The sequence below is a fragment of the Papaver somniferum genome, unplaced genomic scaffold, assembly GCF_003573695.1.
Source record: "Papaver somniferum cultivar HN1 unplaced genomic scaffold, ASM357369v1 unplaced-scaffold_24, whole genome shotgun sequence".
NCBI classification, from domain to species: domain Eukaryota; kingdom Viridiplantae; phylum Streptophyta; class Magnoliopsida; order Ranunculales; family Papaveraceae; genus Papaver; species Papaver somniferum.
The window spans coordinates 1,663,231-1,681,472 of record NW_020634374.1 but is presented as its reverse complement, the minus strand read 5'-3'; the positions used below and the strand labels follow the sequence as shown (position 1 = coordinate 1,681,472).

Genomic DNA, 18,242 nt, shown 5'->3' with positions numbered 1-18,242 from the left:
GACTATATATAGGAGACATCTAGTATTGTGCAAAACTAATCCCCACACCTTACGTGTGATAATAGTTTGCGTACTAGAGTCGGTTCTCCTTTAACCTTTGGTTTTCTTCTTCTAAAACCAGGTTAACGACTTAAATACTTCATTGGGATTGTGAAGCCAGACCGATACTACTTTTATCGTAGTTGTGTGATATGATCTTGCATCTTTTATCGTACGAGTACAATCAGATTGATTGGCTTGAGATTTGATATCTCCGATAGGCAAGATATAAAAAGTAATCACAAACATCTTCGTATCATTATTTGTGATTCCACAACATCTTTTTTCGCTACCATACGATTAAGATTGTTGTGAGGTGATTGATAATCTAGGCTGTTCTTCGGAAATATAAGACCGGATTATCAATTGGTTCATGTTCACCTTGATTATTATCAAAAGACGGAACAAAAACTATAGGGTTTTTCTGTGGGAGACAGATTGATCCTTTGATAGACTTGTCTGTGTGAGAAAGATTTGTTTATTATCAAAGCCTGCGATTTTGGGTCGTAGCAACTCTTAGTTGTGGGTGAGATCAGCTAAGGGAATCAAGTGCGCAGTATCCTGCTGGGATCAGAGGCGTAGGGAGTACAATTGTACCTTGGATCAGCGGGAGACTGATTGGGGTTCAACTACAGGTCAGTCCGAAGTTAGCTTGGAGTAGGCTAGTGTCTGTAGCGGCTTAATACAGTGTTTGTTCAATCTGTACTAGGTCCCGGGGTTTTTCTGGATTTGCGGTTTCCTCGTTAAAAAATTTTCTGGTGTCTGTGTTATTTCAATTTCCGCATTATATTGTTTTATCTTTATAAGTGAAATAATACAGGTTGTGTGTTTGATCAATCAATTTGAGAATCCGACCTAACGGTTGTTGATTGATATTGATTGACACTTGGATATTGGTCCTTGGTACCATCCAAGTTATTCCTTGTATTTGATTAGTACTCGCAGTTTCTGTTTGAGGAAATCAAATCAAGAGAGAGATACAAACTCGTTGATATACTTTTAATTGATTGAATCTTGTTGATTCTCTTAAAAGTATATTCGAGTTTTTCCATACAAATTGCTAAGAGAAATATTGGGTGGTGTTGTTAGACCCCCGCTTTTTCAATTGGTATCACAGCAGGCAAACACGTTAAAGACCTTATAAGTCTGTGTTTGTAGTGATCTGATTATGGGTGAGTCTATCTCTAATAACGTACCAGTTCAGAAATTACCAGATTATTCTAAAAGCTTGGATTCACCTGAGAGAACTATCACATCTAAGTCAATATCTAAACATTCTATTGATGTAAAAACTGTTGATTGGGAAACTCTCCTAGAAGAACAGTTGGATGAACTTTCTGATGAAGGTGATTCAGATATTGATAGAGATGTTGATGAGGAAGTCTCAGAGTATGTTAAGTTTTTGGATTCGTGGAAGATGAAGAAGATTACAACTTCTCATGTATCACCTCTTCTGACTCCTCTCTGTCGAGAAAACAAGAAATTGAGAAGATGTTACGCAGGTGTTTATTTTTCGAATCGTTCTAACGAATCGATTCTCAAGGATTCTGAGGAAAACCTACGTATGAAGTCACTTGAATGTGATAATCTTTATCAAAAGTACTTTTTTTTGGAAGAGAAACTTGCAGAATCTGAAGTAAGGTTTAACTCTCAACAAATTAGTTTTGATGACAGAGAAAGTGCTTGTCTCGCTCGAGAAAAACGCCTTGAGGCTGATTTAGCTGCTACTCTTGATAAAATCAAGATGTTGGAAGATGACTTGAAAAATTTCAATACTAGTTCAAGCAAATTAACCACTATGCTAGGAGCAGTAAAAATCATCGTGATACACTAGGATTGGGATATAAGGGAATAGATGCTCCAAGTATTAGCAAAGAGGTAAAATTTGTCAAGGATAGTGATTCTTCTCAACAAAAGGTTTCCACTGATGGCAAAAGTGAAATACCTTCACCGACAATTAAGGTTCGAAAGGGCAAAGAATATCAACCTCCAAAGTCAGCACATACAGATCGAGGTAAGAACATTCCTTATGTTTGCCACTATTGCGGAAATAAAGGTCACCTGGAAAGGAGATGTCGTTTTCGTATAAGGAATAAGAAACTTCATGATGTTCTTGTTTGGGAATCACAAGAAGTTGTGAAACCAAGATCATATGTTAAGGCTAATCCCCTTAAGATTACAGGTTGTAACTTTCCAACCTTTAGGCAAAGGAATCGTTGCTGTGATAAACCTAGATTTTCCTATAAACGTTATACGAAGCCTTTTCACAATCGTGATGGTTATCAAAAGGATAACTTCGTAAAGACGAAGACAAGATCCGATGTTCCCAATTGGAGAAAGACTAACTTGCAAAAGAATAGTCAATCCAATTATCTTCCGAGAAATCTTGAAGAGAGTAATGGGAAGAAGGTTCCGGTTGTTCCTAAACGCACTCAGAAGTGGCTACCAAAAATAAGCTAATGATGCTTTGAGTGTGAAAAGGAATGATCTCCCAAAAAATTCCATGACTATGGAGAAGGCAATATCCATGATGTTGGAACTTAACAATTTTTTTGGAAAAATGGAATTGGATGTGAAAGGCTCTAAAAGTGATCCCTTTCATGATAATCCAAAGGTCAATTGTGGTGAACAAGACATTGTTCACCCCAACACAACTTGATTGTGTTGTAAGTGCATCCTCACCAAGAAATGCCCTGCTATGTATACGGTGAGGGAAGCACGAAAATTTTGGGCGCACAGGTTATGTTCGGTATGGCTGTAGAATTCAATTGGATTCATCACGTTCCTTTCTTATCGTTCTTTTCTACCTAACTCGATCTGTGTTTAAGGTTCTTAAACGTTTAGGTTTGAAAATAGTAGTTCGGGATGTTTGGAATTCATGGTACACCTACCAGGTATGCGTAACATCTTTTAAAATCAAAATCCAGGGGTTAAGTTCGCGGACTTGAAAATTCGTTTGCAAACCCGTATGCATGCATACTTGACGTCGATATTCGGTAAACTTGTTTTGGACGTAACTTCTTCGTCCAAACTCGGAATGACCTCATTCTTTTTGCATTCTCTTCCTCTTTGAATTCTCTTCAAAATGGATATGAGAATTATTGTATTTGGATGAGTTAAGATTGGTATTTGTCCTGTCTCTTGTTTTTGAGTGTTTTGCTCAGTTTCGTTGCACTTGTTCCACTTCTCTTGGACTTGGCACTTGTATTCTTGGAGTACTACTCTTCTAAGCTCATTGTAGATTTTACAAGAATGTTGTTGGTGAATCACAAAGAAGGAAGTTCAAGAACAGGCAGTAGTATGCATTGCTATGGAATTCTTGAATGTTCGCAATCATCCTTTGTGAACTATGGTGCATGGTCGTTATTGACTTTGTATGTTCTTCTTTGTTAAGAAAATATTTTTATACGCCTTTGATAGATATTCTTGGTATAAGTCCGGGCGAAAATTTTTGATTCTACCCGCTAAGGACAAATCATCTTGTATGTGCATTACGAGTTTGTCTTGATGCCTAGGAAACTTCTTATGGGAATTTATTCTTATTTTTGAGAAGGATTACTAGAGTTTGGAATAGCAATTACTGTGATTACACATAACTATGTCCAACGTTTTCATCTTCATGTTTTTGGTTTAAACTCTAAATTTGTTTTGAAGATGATGTTTTTGCAGTATTAATCTTTATGATTTGTGATATTGCAACTTGTTATGGGATATGTATGTTTGCATCCGTGAACTTGAAGGTCCCATTCTTTGTCAAAAGTAAAGTCGTTCGTGTTCGGTATTCACGTACTGGTAAAAGGATGAATGGACTTTTGACAAATACAAAAGTTAAGCCTATATTGTCAGCGATTTTGATGGAAGATAGGTTAAAATCTTTTGTTTTCAAGGATTATGTCTATTATTGTTTTTATGCAAATAATGATTGAAGATAGAATGAATCCTTGTGTATTCCGCAGTATTGATCATCCCTGATCCATATTCGTATGTATTACTGTGAGGCTCCGTAATGTGTCTTATGTTGAGCACGATACAACCAACTTGATTATTTTTTATTAGCTTTGTTGGTTGTTCCGTAAGGTACTTTATATTGAGCAGTTTGAACTAAATTAATCATCTTGTTTGGTTATTTAGTTATTGCTCCGTAAGTTTTCTTATGTTGAGCAAAATAATTGACAATTAAATTGATTACTTTCGTAATTAGTTTGGTTGTGTATTCCAATTAGATTAATTATGAGGTCTCTTGTAATTAATCTAGTTGAGTATTTTTGTGTCTCCATGAGTTTTCTTATGTTGAGCACAAACAATTGAATTGATCACTTTTTGTGTTTGATTTGATTGCGTATATCGATTAAATTAGTCACGGGTTTTACTTGTGATTAATTTGATTGAGTTTTTGGATATAAAAAATCATTCTTATGGTTTTTGGTGTCCAATAAAATCCTTCTTTTCTTTTGAAATTAAGGTCGTTCTTGTTGTTCTTTCGGGAATGACATCAAATGGGGGAGAGTTTTTTTGAACTTGTGCTTAATGGTCATATCTTGAGGGGTGTGCGGTTTTGGAATTTTAGAGGGGTTATCTTGTATCTTTAAACTCCTTGATGAATGTTGTTAGCTTCGGCTATATGATTGCATCTAAATAAGATGGTGTGTGTTTCTTTCTCTCAGTCATGAAATGTCTCTTACGGAAATTTCATTATGAACCCATTCTTGTACCTTTGCCAATTTTATTGATAAAAAGGGGGAGAATTAATATGTAGTTCACACTATAAATACATATGGTTCTTGGATCATTGTGTAAGGGGGAGTGGTTTTCATGTGAGATGGAGTATTGACTAAGGGGGAGTGATACATATCACCATAGTATTATTGTTGAAGTTGTGATACAATTGAGCTTTGACACTGTGTAATAATACTATGACACTGTATAACAATGATGGAGACCGATGCTTTCTCATTGTTATAGCTACGGATCTTCAACAACGATGGTGCTAAACTTACAACCTTTGGGATCATTGGAGTACTTGGAAGTGACGAAGATTTCGAAGAATGTTGAAGATTAGACATGTGGAATAGGAGCTACTAAGGTTTCATTATCTTTTTTGTATTCCATATGTATTGATAGTTTTTTCACTAAAATTGACAAAGGGGGAGATTGTTAGAGCACTCCTCGGTTAAACTCGCATGTGTTGCTATCTCATGCATGTTTATCAATGTTAGTGATCAAAAATATAAGTCTTGATTTCTAGTCTCTTATAGCTAAGTCTCGGACTAGGATAGTAAGTGTAATTGAGCTCAAGGAATTCATGGCGATTCATCATACAAGTAGAAGGACTACTCAAGGAACCGGTGGAATTCTCGACAAAAAGGTATGTGGAGACTTGAACTTATCTGTCACTCAAAAGTATATTTATTCTATCTCCTACTCTTTGAGACAAAAGTCGTATGCTATATATATAGACTAGATTATACACATTTGGTATTTCGAGCCGAGTATACCTCGCCTATCTATATATCAAAATATGTGTTGGTAAGCTTTTCGCTTAGACCAAGTTTATCTTTACCCAGTGACGAAAGTCATGAATGTTTCAATCACTTTGAAAATTGCTTTGACGAGAAATGGTGTAACAACTATATAACGTCCTCTAAGAATATTTCAATGATTGGAATGAGAGTTTAGATTACATAACCAATGTATTCCTTGAACCGAAGTTCTCGAACTTTGTTGATCAAGAGAACCGGAAGTATGGCAAGTGTCAAGTCCGCGAACTCAGTCCGTTAACTGCCAAAGTTCTCAAACCCGAGAATTTCTGCTGGAGTTGATAAACTACTTGCGTGAGCCAAGTCCGCGAACCCAGTCCGCGAACCGGCGAAGTTCTCAAACCCGAGAATTTCTTCTGGAGTTTGTAAACTCTGTCCGGTGTCTTAAGTCCGCGAACCTAGTCTCCGAACTTGATAAGGTTATATATCTAAAGATGATCTCTGAACTTAATCTTAAAAGACTAAGGAATACTTTTGCAGACCGTGGCTATTAAAGTTCATGAACCGATTTTTGTGAATCAAATCATCTTTGCTTCAATTGTGTCTTGTGTAGTTACATAAGATTTCCTTGCAATTGAACAACACTCTTAACTAGTTCATTTGAGTCATTTGAACTAGTTATGGTGAAGAAGAACATGGTTGGTATGAAACACTCTTATTGTTAACCTTTTTGGTTAGAATATTGTTGAACCAACAATGTACACGTTTGGGTGCGGTTAACAAACCTAGAAGTGTACAATCATTTGTGTATGACAAGCTAAGTTTTCGATCTAACGGTTGAGAAATATTAGCTTGATTCTAAATCAGGTTTTCATCTAACGGTGAATATTGATTGCTTTGTTACCAAGGCAAAACCCTGATTTGAAAGACTATATAAAAGAGACATCTAGTATTGTGCAAAACTAATCCCCACACCTTACGTGTGATACTAGTTTGGTACCAGAGTCGGTTCTCCTTTAACCTTTGGTTTTCTTCTTCTAAAACCAGGTTAACGACTTAAATACTTCATTGGGATTGTGAAGCCAGACCGATACTACTTTTATCGTAGTTGTGTGATCTGATCTTGCATCTTCTATCGTACGAGTACAATCAGATTAATTGGCTTGAGATTTGATATCTCTGATAGGCAAGATATAAAAAGTAATCACAAACATCTTCGTCTCATTGTTTGTGATTCCAAAACATCTTGTTTCACTACCATACAATTAAGATTGTTGTGAGATGATTGATTAATCTAGGCTGTTCTTCGGGAATATAAGACCGGATTATCAATTGGTTCCTGTTCACCTTGATTATTATCAAAAGACGGAACAAAACTTTAGGGTTTTTCTGTGGAAGACAGATTGATACTTTGATAGACTTGTCTGTGTGAGACAGATTTGTTTATTGTCAAAGCCTGCGATTTTGGGTCGTAGCAACTCTTAGTTGTGGGTGAGATCAACTAAGGGAATCAAGTGCGCAGTATCCTGCTGGGATCAGAGGCATAGGGAGTACAATTGTACCTTGGATCAGTGGGAGACTTATTGGGGTTCAACTACAGTCCAGTCCGAAGTTATCTTGGAGTAGGCTAGTGTCTGTAGCGGCTTAATACAATGTGTGTTCAATCTGGACTAGGTCCCGGGGTTTTTATGCATTTGCGGTTTCCTCGTTAACAAAATTTATGTTGTCTGTGTTATTTCAATTTCCGCATTATATTGTTTTATCTTTATAATTGAAATAATACAGGTTGTGTGTTAGATCAATCAATTGGAAAATCCGACCTAACGGTTATTGATTGATATTGATTGACACTTGGATATTGGTCTTTGGTACCATCCAAGTTATTCTTTGTATTTGATTAGTACTCGCCGTTTCTGTTTGAGGAAATCAAATCAAGAGAGAGATACAAACTCGTTGATATACTTTTAATTGATTGAGTCTTGTTGATTCTCTTAAAAGTATATTCGAGTTTGTCCATACAGATTGCTAAGCGAAATATTGGGTGGTGTTGTTAGACCCATGCTTTTTCATCAATAACCAGTGAGGTAGTAGTAATTCTTTTGTGAGTGTGGGATACATAACATGTGTCTCCTGGAGATGGTCGATTTTAGATTTGAGAGTGTGAGTGTGAGGCTATTAATTATGTATGAGAGATATTTTCTACTCATGATTAATGAACTAATTATTGCGGATGCATTATCTGAACCATACCTTCTTCCTTCATCCACTCATTCTATAATTCATATCATTTCTTCTTTAATTTTTCTTTTTTCTTCCTTGTCCCCTCTGATTCATCTATGCTCCTTCTCTAATTTCCGGATCTTGATAGTAAATAGAGCCTTCCTGCAAAGTTTTATTTATTTATTTTTCATTCAATGATTATTTAAATTAAATCAAATCACACAAGGACACTCTTAAGAGGAAGGACTATGGGATGATAACTTTCATTCAAATCGAAAAAAGTTAGATAAAAAATGATCAAAGTAGGTGATATTATGGGATGAGAACTGTCCGCTTTCACCCAAACTCATCCATTGAGTGAAAGTGGAGACTAAAAGGCTCAAGATCAGCTGTTTAGAAGAAACAAATTGCTTGAGCGGCTAATCATGTGCCTCTCAAGCATATTTTCACTATTTTAAATATATTTAAAACTCTTTTAACGCGGACCCATTCAGGTTCTAGTTCCGAGTTTTCTTTCTTTGCTCGGACTTTTTTCTTCTTCTCTTTTCTCCCTCTTTGGTTGGGTACAATCCTTTTGGACTCCCGATTTTTCAATGAATCCTCTTCTTGATGTCCAAAAAATAAAAAATAAAAATATTAGAGCTATTGATGTCACGGTCCTAATTTTTTTCAAACGGATGAACATCGGCTGCTTAGTGTGTTAAAGTAGCTTTTGCTACTGTCATAAATATACTCTTTCGCTCAGTCTGTTATTGGATTCGATATCCGTAGATCTTGCTCTCAGAAAATGTATACAAAATTAGACTCTTTAAGATAATATAGTAATCCCTGTAAGTTAAGCTATCTTGTAGGCTGTAGCACAAGCTCTAGTTAGAAGAATAAAATTTTGTTTATCAATCAATCCCCTGTTTATCACTTTCATATCCTCATCAGCCTTCAGGGAAAAAACAAGATTTCCTAGCAGGAAATTGGGCAAGTGGGGAACTACATGGTTGGTCACTTAAAGATGTCACTGGGCTATAAAGGTTAGCCCATTAGTCCTGCTGGTCGTGGAAATGAGATTTGGACCCATTAGCTTCACGTTAAGCACATTATGATTTAAGCTAAGCAAAAATGTGTTGCTTTCATCTAGATAGTAGATAGAGATAATAATAACCAGTAAGATCAACAATTTAACTCATGTGCTTGTTCATTCAAATGGTAAGAAAACAAGTTTTATTGTTTTAGAATAATTGTGGAATTTTGAACCATTCACACACTTAGTACTAGTAGTAATAAGGAGATAACATCAATAAGTCTACCTGTTATTTGAATTATGAGGCCCATTACTGTTCTCTCCGACCAACAATCCCTATATAAATCTTTATTAGTCAAAAGGATAAGTAATCAGGTTTTGGAGTAATTTTGAATCATATACACACTTGAGTAACTTTTCTAAAAACTTACTGTAATTATTTGATTTTTTGAAATGAATTATGGATCACATTACAATAAAAAGAAGAAAGGAAGCATCTAAGCAAAACATAATTACCTAAAAGTGCCTAACCGAAATCTAATACAATGGATAATACGCACCTAATAAACTTGATGATTTTAACTTTGCAGGAAAAACACTTTTACTTTTGAAAAGATGGAGAATTTGAGGAGTTGATTAAGTTTGGTAGAACTAGTTAGGGAGAGAGTAGGAGAAAACTTTGAATGTCACTGTTGCCTAACAAGCCATTTCAACCATGTTGCTTCTAGTCATCAATTAATCCTTATGCTTTTCCTTTGCACATATACTACACTAGGACATATATATTTCCTTTTGGAATGGTTGTCCTTTCCTTTTTTCCTTTTAATATAACCTTTTTTTTCGAAAAAAAGAAAATCTCCGTAGAATATCAGTCAGTGACGGAACCAGGACTTTGTTCCGGTGGGGTTAAATTTAAAAAATATATCAAAAATTGACTTCTCTAACCCCAAAAAGAATAAAGATATTAATGTTATCATCCATATTTGTGCCTACAAAATACAGAAATTTCTAAAACTTTTAGCCAATTTACACTTAAATTCGACAACAAGAGAAGTATTGTAGTTTTCCCACTGGTCTCTACTTTCTACCTCCTGGTTTAACTTTTAAGCAAGACAGAGATGGACTAAAGAAAAAATTTGTTAATTTGTAAACCTACGTTGGCACCAAAAAGAAAAAGTCTTTTATGATTGAAAATAGCTTAGTCATTAATCGGCATCATACATTGATCGGTTTAGATTGGAAAAGTCGATAAACTTATGCAACTTACCTTAGCCTGATGGGACTGCGAAGGTGCATTGAACGAGTTAGGCAACTTATTAACCTCACGAAGGGCACGTGAAACATTAGAGATGATTTATATATTCCAGAGCTAAAGATAGCTTTATATTAAGCCGGTGGGATTGCAAAATCCTTAACGTAGAGAATAATTTGGTCATATTTTAACACCAGTGTCTTTTCAGCACCATTGATTACGGATTTCCAATATCGGAAAAAAGAGTTTGTAGTTAAGCGTATTCGAACAGAAACAGCCCGAGACAAATTATTTCCTGTGATATTGTTTTCATATCGTCTATTCGGATCTTTCCAGTGAGTTTCACACGAATGTTACCTCTTCAAACTCATATCAATTCTGAAAACACTGTTGTAAAAAGTAATAACTTTAGAAAAATATTTTTTTTTAATTTTTAGAAAGAGTTACTATCACTTTGAATAACTGATGTGGTAGAATGAAAACGGTATGTTGGACATTAAAAAAAGATTAAAGCCATTTGCCAAAAACCATATAAAACATGCATACGTGTGTGTTTAATAGGTGTTAACTACCTTTCATTAAGTGCACAAAAGCCATCTAATTGATCTCTACCTACTCCATGTCGACTTGCCCTTATGCGGCCATTTGCCAGTACAATCTCAAATTTGCTGCGTCAAGATTCCGGTAGCTGCAAAAGAGCAAAGAAATGTGGCTAGGAAACTTGGAAGTTTGAGCTTAAGTAATATTTATACTAATTAATTAGCTAAGTTTGGCGATAAATGAAAAGCAATGGAATTAAGAAAAAAAGATGTCAGTGACTTCCATATGTAGCAGTAGATGATGAGTGAGTGGGGAAGAGGTAAAGAAAAGGAACTTCGCGCGTGCCTTCTGAAAGGAGCTGACGATTTCTGTGTATAAAGCTTCAAGGCCCATTACTACAGAAAATCTTTTCCCACAATGACTATATTACCCTTACTTTCTTGGGTTGACCATAAAAATTAAATAAAAGAAAATCGCTTTTGAAATGTGACTTAATTAGTTTTTTTGGTATTAATTTTTAATTTTCCTTTTGTTTTTTGTCTGGATTTTTAATCTTCCTTTTGTTTTCTGTCTGGAATTTGTTGGATGAAGGTTTACACCAGGCGGAACCAATATGGTGAATCTTGGACCCAAGACGTAGTACGAGACAAGTTTATTCAGCAAGATTTCGGAATTTTTATTTTCAAATTTATACCCACAATATATATAAAGCATTTGCATATTTTACGTATATATTAACAAAACTAGTCATAAAAATCCAAGATGACCAAACTTGTGGTATAAAAACCCCCTCAAATGTTGGGATTCATTAAAATTCCATCTTAAACTAAATTGATACAAAAACCCCAAATTTTAAAAAATAGATACAAAAACTCCAAATTTCAAATAGTTTCATCAAAATTTTATGATGAAAAGAAAAATTGGTTTCGTCAAATTCTATGAGGTTTCCTCAAATTTTATGATGAAACCAAATTTTGGTTTCATCAAAATTTTATTTTTTGGGTTTTTTGTGTTACTTTTGTTTTGACGGGTTTTTTATGGATGGATAGTGACACCTTTGGGGTTATAACTCGCGGACCGATATATTAAAGATTTTTAAATAAAAAGTAATAATAATAATTTTTAAAAAAAATCAAATTTTTAGGGTTGGATTTGATTTGATTACTAAATTTTTATATATTAAGTTTGTCTCGCCGAGATTTTGGTGGAATCTCGGCTGCCTCAAAAATTTCCTCTGTCAAATCTCCTCTCGCCGAGATTAAAAAACCTGTCTTAATTATGGATCGAAATCGACCGTTTCTGTTAAAAAATTGACTATATTCATCGGATCAAAGTTTAAATTTATTTGAATTACAAAAGCAGTAAGATCTTATGTAAATTTACAAAAGTAAGAGCAATTGCGTCTTTCAATGAATGTCCTAAATGAAATGTTGTTGGATTTGACTGTCTACAATCAGATTTAAAGCAATGAAAGTAAGAAGTGGCTATTTTCTTCTCAAACTCAGCTTCAGAATCGTCTTCATCATCTGGATAACCTTCAACTATAATTCTATCGTCCAAAATCTTTGTTGCAATCCTATTACCAGTCTTAGATTCCAAGTTCTTGGTAACAAGACTTTTACCAGTCATGGAAGAGGGACTCAGATTCTTAGCAGCAACTTGTTTTTTTATGTCTTAGAAACCACCGCTTTCTCCCTACAATCTTCCATTTGGGTAACGTTATAGCTCTTTCTTGAAGAATTCTCCTTAGTTTTGTTGATGGGAAACCTACTTTCTGAAGTAAAACACTATACGGTCAGCAGTTGAGTCTCCGCTCAAACATTGGAGATCTCGTGTAATTACTATTGACTTACTATGGGGAAGGGGGCCGAGTTTTCTCAGGGGAGTAAGTCGGTGGCTACGCTGCCAGGGGGCAGGACAGGCCTATGCCTAGTTTCAAAAAAAAAATAAAAAAAAATGAAACACTATAAATCATGAAAGACTTCCTTTTGGGGTACTCATCCTACAGTTGGAGATTTTCTTACCTTTTACTTCAGTATATCCTTCTTGCAATTGTTCAAGCTTGTTGAGCAGCTATTTTTATTTTTATGCTAACTTATCAGCTACACTGTTACGTATTACCTGATTTAGGTGAAAAATGAAACTCAAAATGCGACTTAATTATATGTTAATATGTCTTTTATAAATTGATGGTGAATCTTATGATAGAGATCATTTATCTGAATCTTAAATGAAATTATCTTTTGGATGTATGATAAGAAAGAAATGTATTATTTTTTTCGACAAAAAAATGCATAAATAAACAATTTATTCTACTAAGAGAAATTTTGAAAACCTTTCGGCAGGTAGTTTGATTGTTGAGTCTGAAAGCCGAGATTTATATTTCATAGTCAGATTGACACTATGTTGGAAATTATTTTTATAATTTTTTAGAAATGTTCGTAAAAGAACTCAAAAAATTATCATTTCACTTTCTTAAACTGTGGGATATATATAAACGATAAAGATGTTGTCATTAAGTACTATTTTTATTATGCAACTACTGTGAGTTGAATTATACGTACGTCGTCTGAAAATTTTAAACTCGGCGTACTTAAACTAAAATGTGATTCTAAAATATCTCAGTTATTAACTTTGTAATTTAATAAACTTTGTATTTAAAATTAATATACATTTTTTTACCGAATTTCAGAATTTCCATTTTCCAATATGTAGTATTTCCATGTTAAAATGGAAAAAAAAAAACAAAAAAAAGTTATAATCTTATCCTTGGTAAAAGAAATAAAATCGAAATTGTGATGATACCTAATGAAATAAGTATAAAGGATCAAAAATCTGAAAAGGAAAAAGGCATATATTATTGTATTCTTTTTTTTAATTATTAAATATCATCATTGAGTAGAAGCCATTATTGTCATCACATGAAATCTCAATTGAAAAAAATATTTCAAAACAATTATGGCTTCATCAGAGAAAAAATATATATTGCTAAGAATCATGATCTTCACTAAAGAAAAGATACTGAAATCTATTTTTCTTTCTTTTTATACATAATGTTGAACCATTTATTATCATCATGAGATATCTTTTTGTATTTCTCAAAAGATCTCTCTTTTTATTCTTTTACAATGTGTATACACTTTGAGTATTGCAGGCTTACATATTTATTAAAAAAAAAAAAGTAATGCATGTGCACGCAGTAAAATAAGACGCTCTTAAGAGCTGCAGAATATGACGAGTGTCTGGCTAGTTCAACAAACACAAAGCGGATAACAGATGATGATGCATTCAAGAAGAGTTAATGGAGTCTCTGCAAAGAGGCAATCACAAGTGCATTCCGAGTGATCTAGCACCTCCGTCTGACTCAAACTGCCCTGACTTAAATGTGAATGCATGGTCTCTGACTATACATGTAATAAACAGAAGCAATTACCCCCACCCAAATCAAACTCTCCTGAAACAATAATCAGATATTTTTCTGACAAGTTTGGTTTCGTGTAGAACTCAACATTCTCAAAAAAACCGGTTTACTTAGCTAGGGTTATTTGAAACTTGTAATTTCAGCAGATATATGAATCCAGACGATTATTGGACTGTTTCCAACAGTGTACATTCGTTTACGGCCTAGTGTAAAGTGCATATGACCTACTTAAAAGACGCTGAGCCTACTTGGGTATATATATGGTAGACAGAAGACACTGAGTCAGACGAGTCTTAACACAACTGTGTGCCTCCTTTCTAATAAGACTTGGACAATGACAAAACATACAAACCTTGTCTCTACCTTTGTTTTCTCGTTTAGACCCACCTCTTGAACAAGAATATTTAAAGATGCCCGAAACAAATAACAAAGAACCAAATGCATCATATCGAATGGTACAAATTAGGGTATATGTTTTTCTCATCAGTCATTATTATTGAATTAGCTAGAGAACTTTACCAGGGCTTAACATGTAGCGGATCCTCTTGAAAGAGAATGGAATGTTTTTGGGAACGCGGATACAAGTGGTGCATGGCTGTCGTCAGCTCTTGCCGTAAGGTGTTGGGTTAAATCTTGCGACAAGCATAACTCTCGTGTTTAGTTGCCACCATTGAGTTTGGAATCCTGAACAGTCATGGAAGGTGACTAATGGCATCAAGTTATTGTCACTCTCATTAATCACTAAAATGAATTTTAATCGATCAAGAAAATAGATACTTGAAGCACAATGGTAAAGTCTAATAACGATACTAGCGATCTGAATTCGGAGTTATCAGCACAATGGTAAAGTCTAATAATGATACCACCGACTTGAGTTTGGATTTATATTAAACTCTAAAAAAAATTCAACTATTAATAAACATTAAAATTAAGTCTAATAATTAGTCTTATATTAAACTCTAAAAAAATACAAGAAATCATTAATTTATCTTCTGTAATTACACTTCAACTAAAAGTAATCAAAATGTTGTTGATGATTAGGAATTTGATAAGTATCTTCCCTTTCTTTCTTACTCAACTTCTTTGGCAATGAAGTAGCAGTAGCAATAATTTTCTTCTTATTCATCATCGCCATCTTGATCTTTTGTTGATCTCTAGGAACTTCAGGTGGCTTAACTGATCTAATCAAAGCCCAATTCACACCTTTAAAAAACTCATGTCTTTTAATCTCCAGTGCCCCTTTTAAACTCCCAATCCTTTTCTTTGGATTTTTCACTAATAACTTACTGATCAAATCTTGAACTTTAATCATCTCTTCTAAATCTTTACTGCTACTAACATTTATCCCTGGAAATGTTAATGGTTTTTTAAGTATATTAACTAATGTCTTCTCATTAGTTTCACCTTTAAATGGCGTTTTACCATATAACATTTCATATAGAAACACTCCAAACGTCCACCAGTCTACTGCACTTCCATGTCCTAATCCTGATATCACCTCTGGAGCTAAGTACTCGTGTGTTCCCACGAATGATTTCGATCTTGCGTTTATGGGTTCGGCTACAAATTCTTTATCGAACTCTCCATTCCCACATGCCTGAGCATCACCAGTATTACCATTATCATCTTCATTGTCTTCTTTATAATCGTTTGTTGTGGCTACCTTTTTCTTGTTAGAAGAAGCTGAGAAACAAGACAGGACAGGCTGCATGGGAGTACTCCCACATGTAGTTACGCAATTTGCAATCGCTTCAACGCTTGGCTTTGATGATTGTACGAGTTTTGGAACCACTTCACATTTTAACGAAAGATCGAAATCTGATAGCATTATATGACCTTCATCTCGTACTAAAACGTTCTCTGGCTTAAGATCACGATAAACGATTCCCATCATGTGCAGATACTCTAGAGCTAGAAGTGTCTCCGCCGCGTAAAACCTGTAATAATTTCCATAAACACACGTTAATTACGAAAAAGATGAAGCTATGTATCATAGAACGAATGAACTATAGTTTGATGAACTTACTTGGCAGATGCAACACTGAAACGTTTCCCAGGTTGGCGTTGTCGAACAGAATGTAAGTCACCACCGGGACAGAACTCCATAACCAGACAAGAATAATGAGAAACCTCAAAGTTTGCGTAAAGGGTGGGAAGAAAAGGATGATCAAGCATACATAAAATCTCCTTCTCCATTTCAGCTCTTTGTAACTTATTTCTAAAAGCTAAAGCTTCTTTATCAACAACTTTCATGGCATATAAACAGTCCGCCGCCGGGTTATTCCGAAGCTGACAAACATAAACATTACCGATATCACCACTACCTACACGACGAACAAGTCGAAAATGATCTAAACCTAGCTGACCATTTTGTTGTAATCCTCTAAGTTTCTTCATAGCTTCCCAAGCAACTTGATTTGCTTTATGTGGTTTGTGTATGTTGTTGTAGTCACCAAATGAAGTGGAAGATACCGAAACAGAATTTCGGCTGCCGAAACTCATGTTACTACCTATCCAGCTATGACCTGATTCCGGTACCGTGATTGATGAGCAGCTGCTAGTTTCATGGTCTGATTCATCTTTGTGTTTGATTGCCATGGCTGTGAAAACATATGTATTGGCTTTTCTTTTTTGTGTTCTTGGGTTCTCTGAGGCTTAAATGTGAAATATATGTGTGTGTAGATAGTGTAGATGAGAGTTTATATATAGAGAGTGAGTGGTGGAAATAATGAGTCATATAATTAATTAATTAAGAGATAAACTAAAATAAGATTAATTAAGAAAACCATTAAATTAATTAAATGAAGTGCCCATGATGATCTTTAAAGAGAATGTTAGTGGGGGCCCAATGGGTATTGAGATATTGCTTTCAGGAATTTTAGGTTTTCAGGGTGACTAAAATGCCCCTTGGGAGTTTCTTTTCAGTCAAACTTAATGATGGTACAGTAGTACCTTCTTGGTATTTAAAATCTCTAAGTATTCTTTAACCAAGTGCATCACTGCTGCAGGTACCAACTTCTATGGGATTATCAAATTTATACAAAGCAAAACAATCCCCACCACTAGGAGCACCAGATTTAGTAAACTCCATAGAATTTGGTACACTCCTGTAGCGGCAAAATTGGCTGGTTATGAACGAAGATCGAAGGGAATAAACAATCTCACTAACTACACAAAGCAAATTCGGGTACTTGAAAGTAAGTTATGCATAAATAAGTACGTGAAACACTTGATTCCGTCATTATTTTTATCAAAATGAGTTCCGAGGTGAGTGATTTTGTGTCCTGCTAAGTTGTCAATGATGTGCTTGTAATCTTTTGCATAGTTATGTCTATGTGAGCATTTAGCTCATAGGTTAAGCTTCATTCCAATATTGAGATGAAAATTCAAATTTTTTTTTGGTCTTTCAATTTTAGTCCTAAGAATATATTAAAAATAAAAACAATAATATAGGTTCAAAGAGGTGCACTTCCAGATGATCGAGTCAATAAGTTAGTTCCTAAATATATGTTACTCCCTCCGTTATTTTTTAATAGGCCAGTTTCTTTTTTTGAGAAAATTAAGGAAATTAAGAGAACTAATTATTGAAAGTGGTTTGGTCCCCATGACACTTGTCAGCCAAAGAAATAAGTGAAATGGTCCACATAACACTTGTCATCAAAAGAAGTTAAAAGAAAAGTGACCCCACAAAATTAAAGTGACATTTGACTTTCCCAATTAGAAAACTAACATAGAAACTGGCCTATAAGAGCAACCACAGTCACGACCAAATTTGGGTACTAAACCCAAATTTGGTCCCAGAAAGTATCGCAGTGGTGAGGAGTAAACCCAAATTTGGTCGCCAAATTTAGGGTTTGAGACCAAATGTGGTCGTCGGCCCAGACTAAAAAAGATATAGTGGGACGGAAGTATTAGGAGCGTATGATACCAGGCGTAAGTTTAATCACCGTATACAATCAGGCGAGCATATAATCACCGTATGAGTCAGGCGCATGTATAAACTCCGCCCCCTTCAAACGCGTCAGACGATGTTAATACTTACGCCTGAAATGGGACGGATGTATAAAGGGCGTATGAATGAGGCGCAGTTATAAAAAACGTCTGGGTTGGGCGCATGTATTGTGAGCGTCTGTGTCTAGGCGTATCTTTAATGTACGTCCAGTATGGGCGTAACTTTAATGTACGTCTGGGCGTGGCGTAACTTTAATGTACGTCTGTTAGCAGGCGTAACTTTTGTTAACGCCTGGTTTGGGCGCATTAACATTTAGAATCCGTCTA

General features: G+C 35.0%; 1 protein-coding gene across 1 annotated transcript; it reads right to left on the bottom strand.

Annotated features, from left to right (window-relative positions):
• Positions 1 to 14,899: 14,899 nt before the first annotated feature.
• Positions 14,900 to 16,622, bottom strand: LOC113340811 (protein kinase PINOID 2-like). Its single transcript, XM_026585879.1, has 2 exons — positions 15,991 to 16,622; positions 14,900 to 15,901 (listed from the first exon to the last, which is right to left on the bottom strand). The coding sequence occupies exons 1-2, from the start codon at positions 16,560 to 16,562 to the stop codon at positions 14,974 to 14,976; spliced, it is 1,500 nt and encodes a 499-aa protein (XP_026441664.1). The 5' UTR covers positions 16,563 to 16,622; the 3' UTR covers positions 14,900 to 14,973.
• Positions 16,623 to 18,242: the final 1,620 nt, after the last annotated feature.

What these genes read in the sequence shown, in the direction of transcription:
- LOC113340811 (XM_026585879.1), bottom strand. Translation starts at nt 16,562, where the DNA reads ATGGCAATCAAACACAAAGATGAATCAGACCATGAAACTAGCAGCTGC. An exon ending in TTCAGTGTTGCATCTGCCAA is followed by an intron (nt 15,902 to 15,990) that starts GTAAGTTCATCA and finishes AAATTATTACAG; the next exon opens with GTTTTACGCGGCGGAGACAC.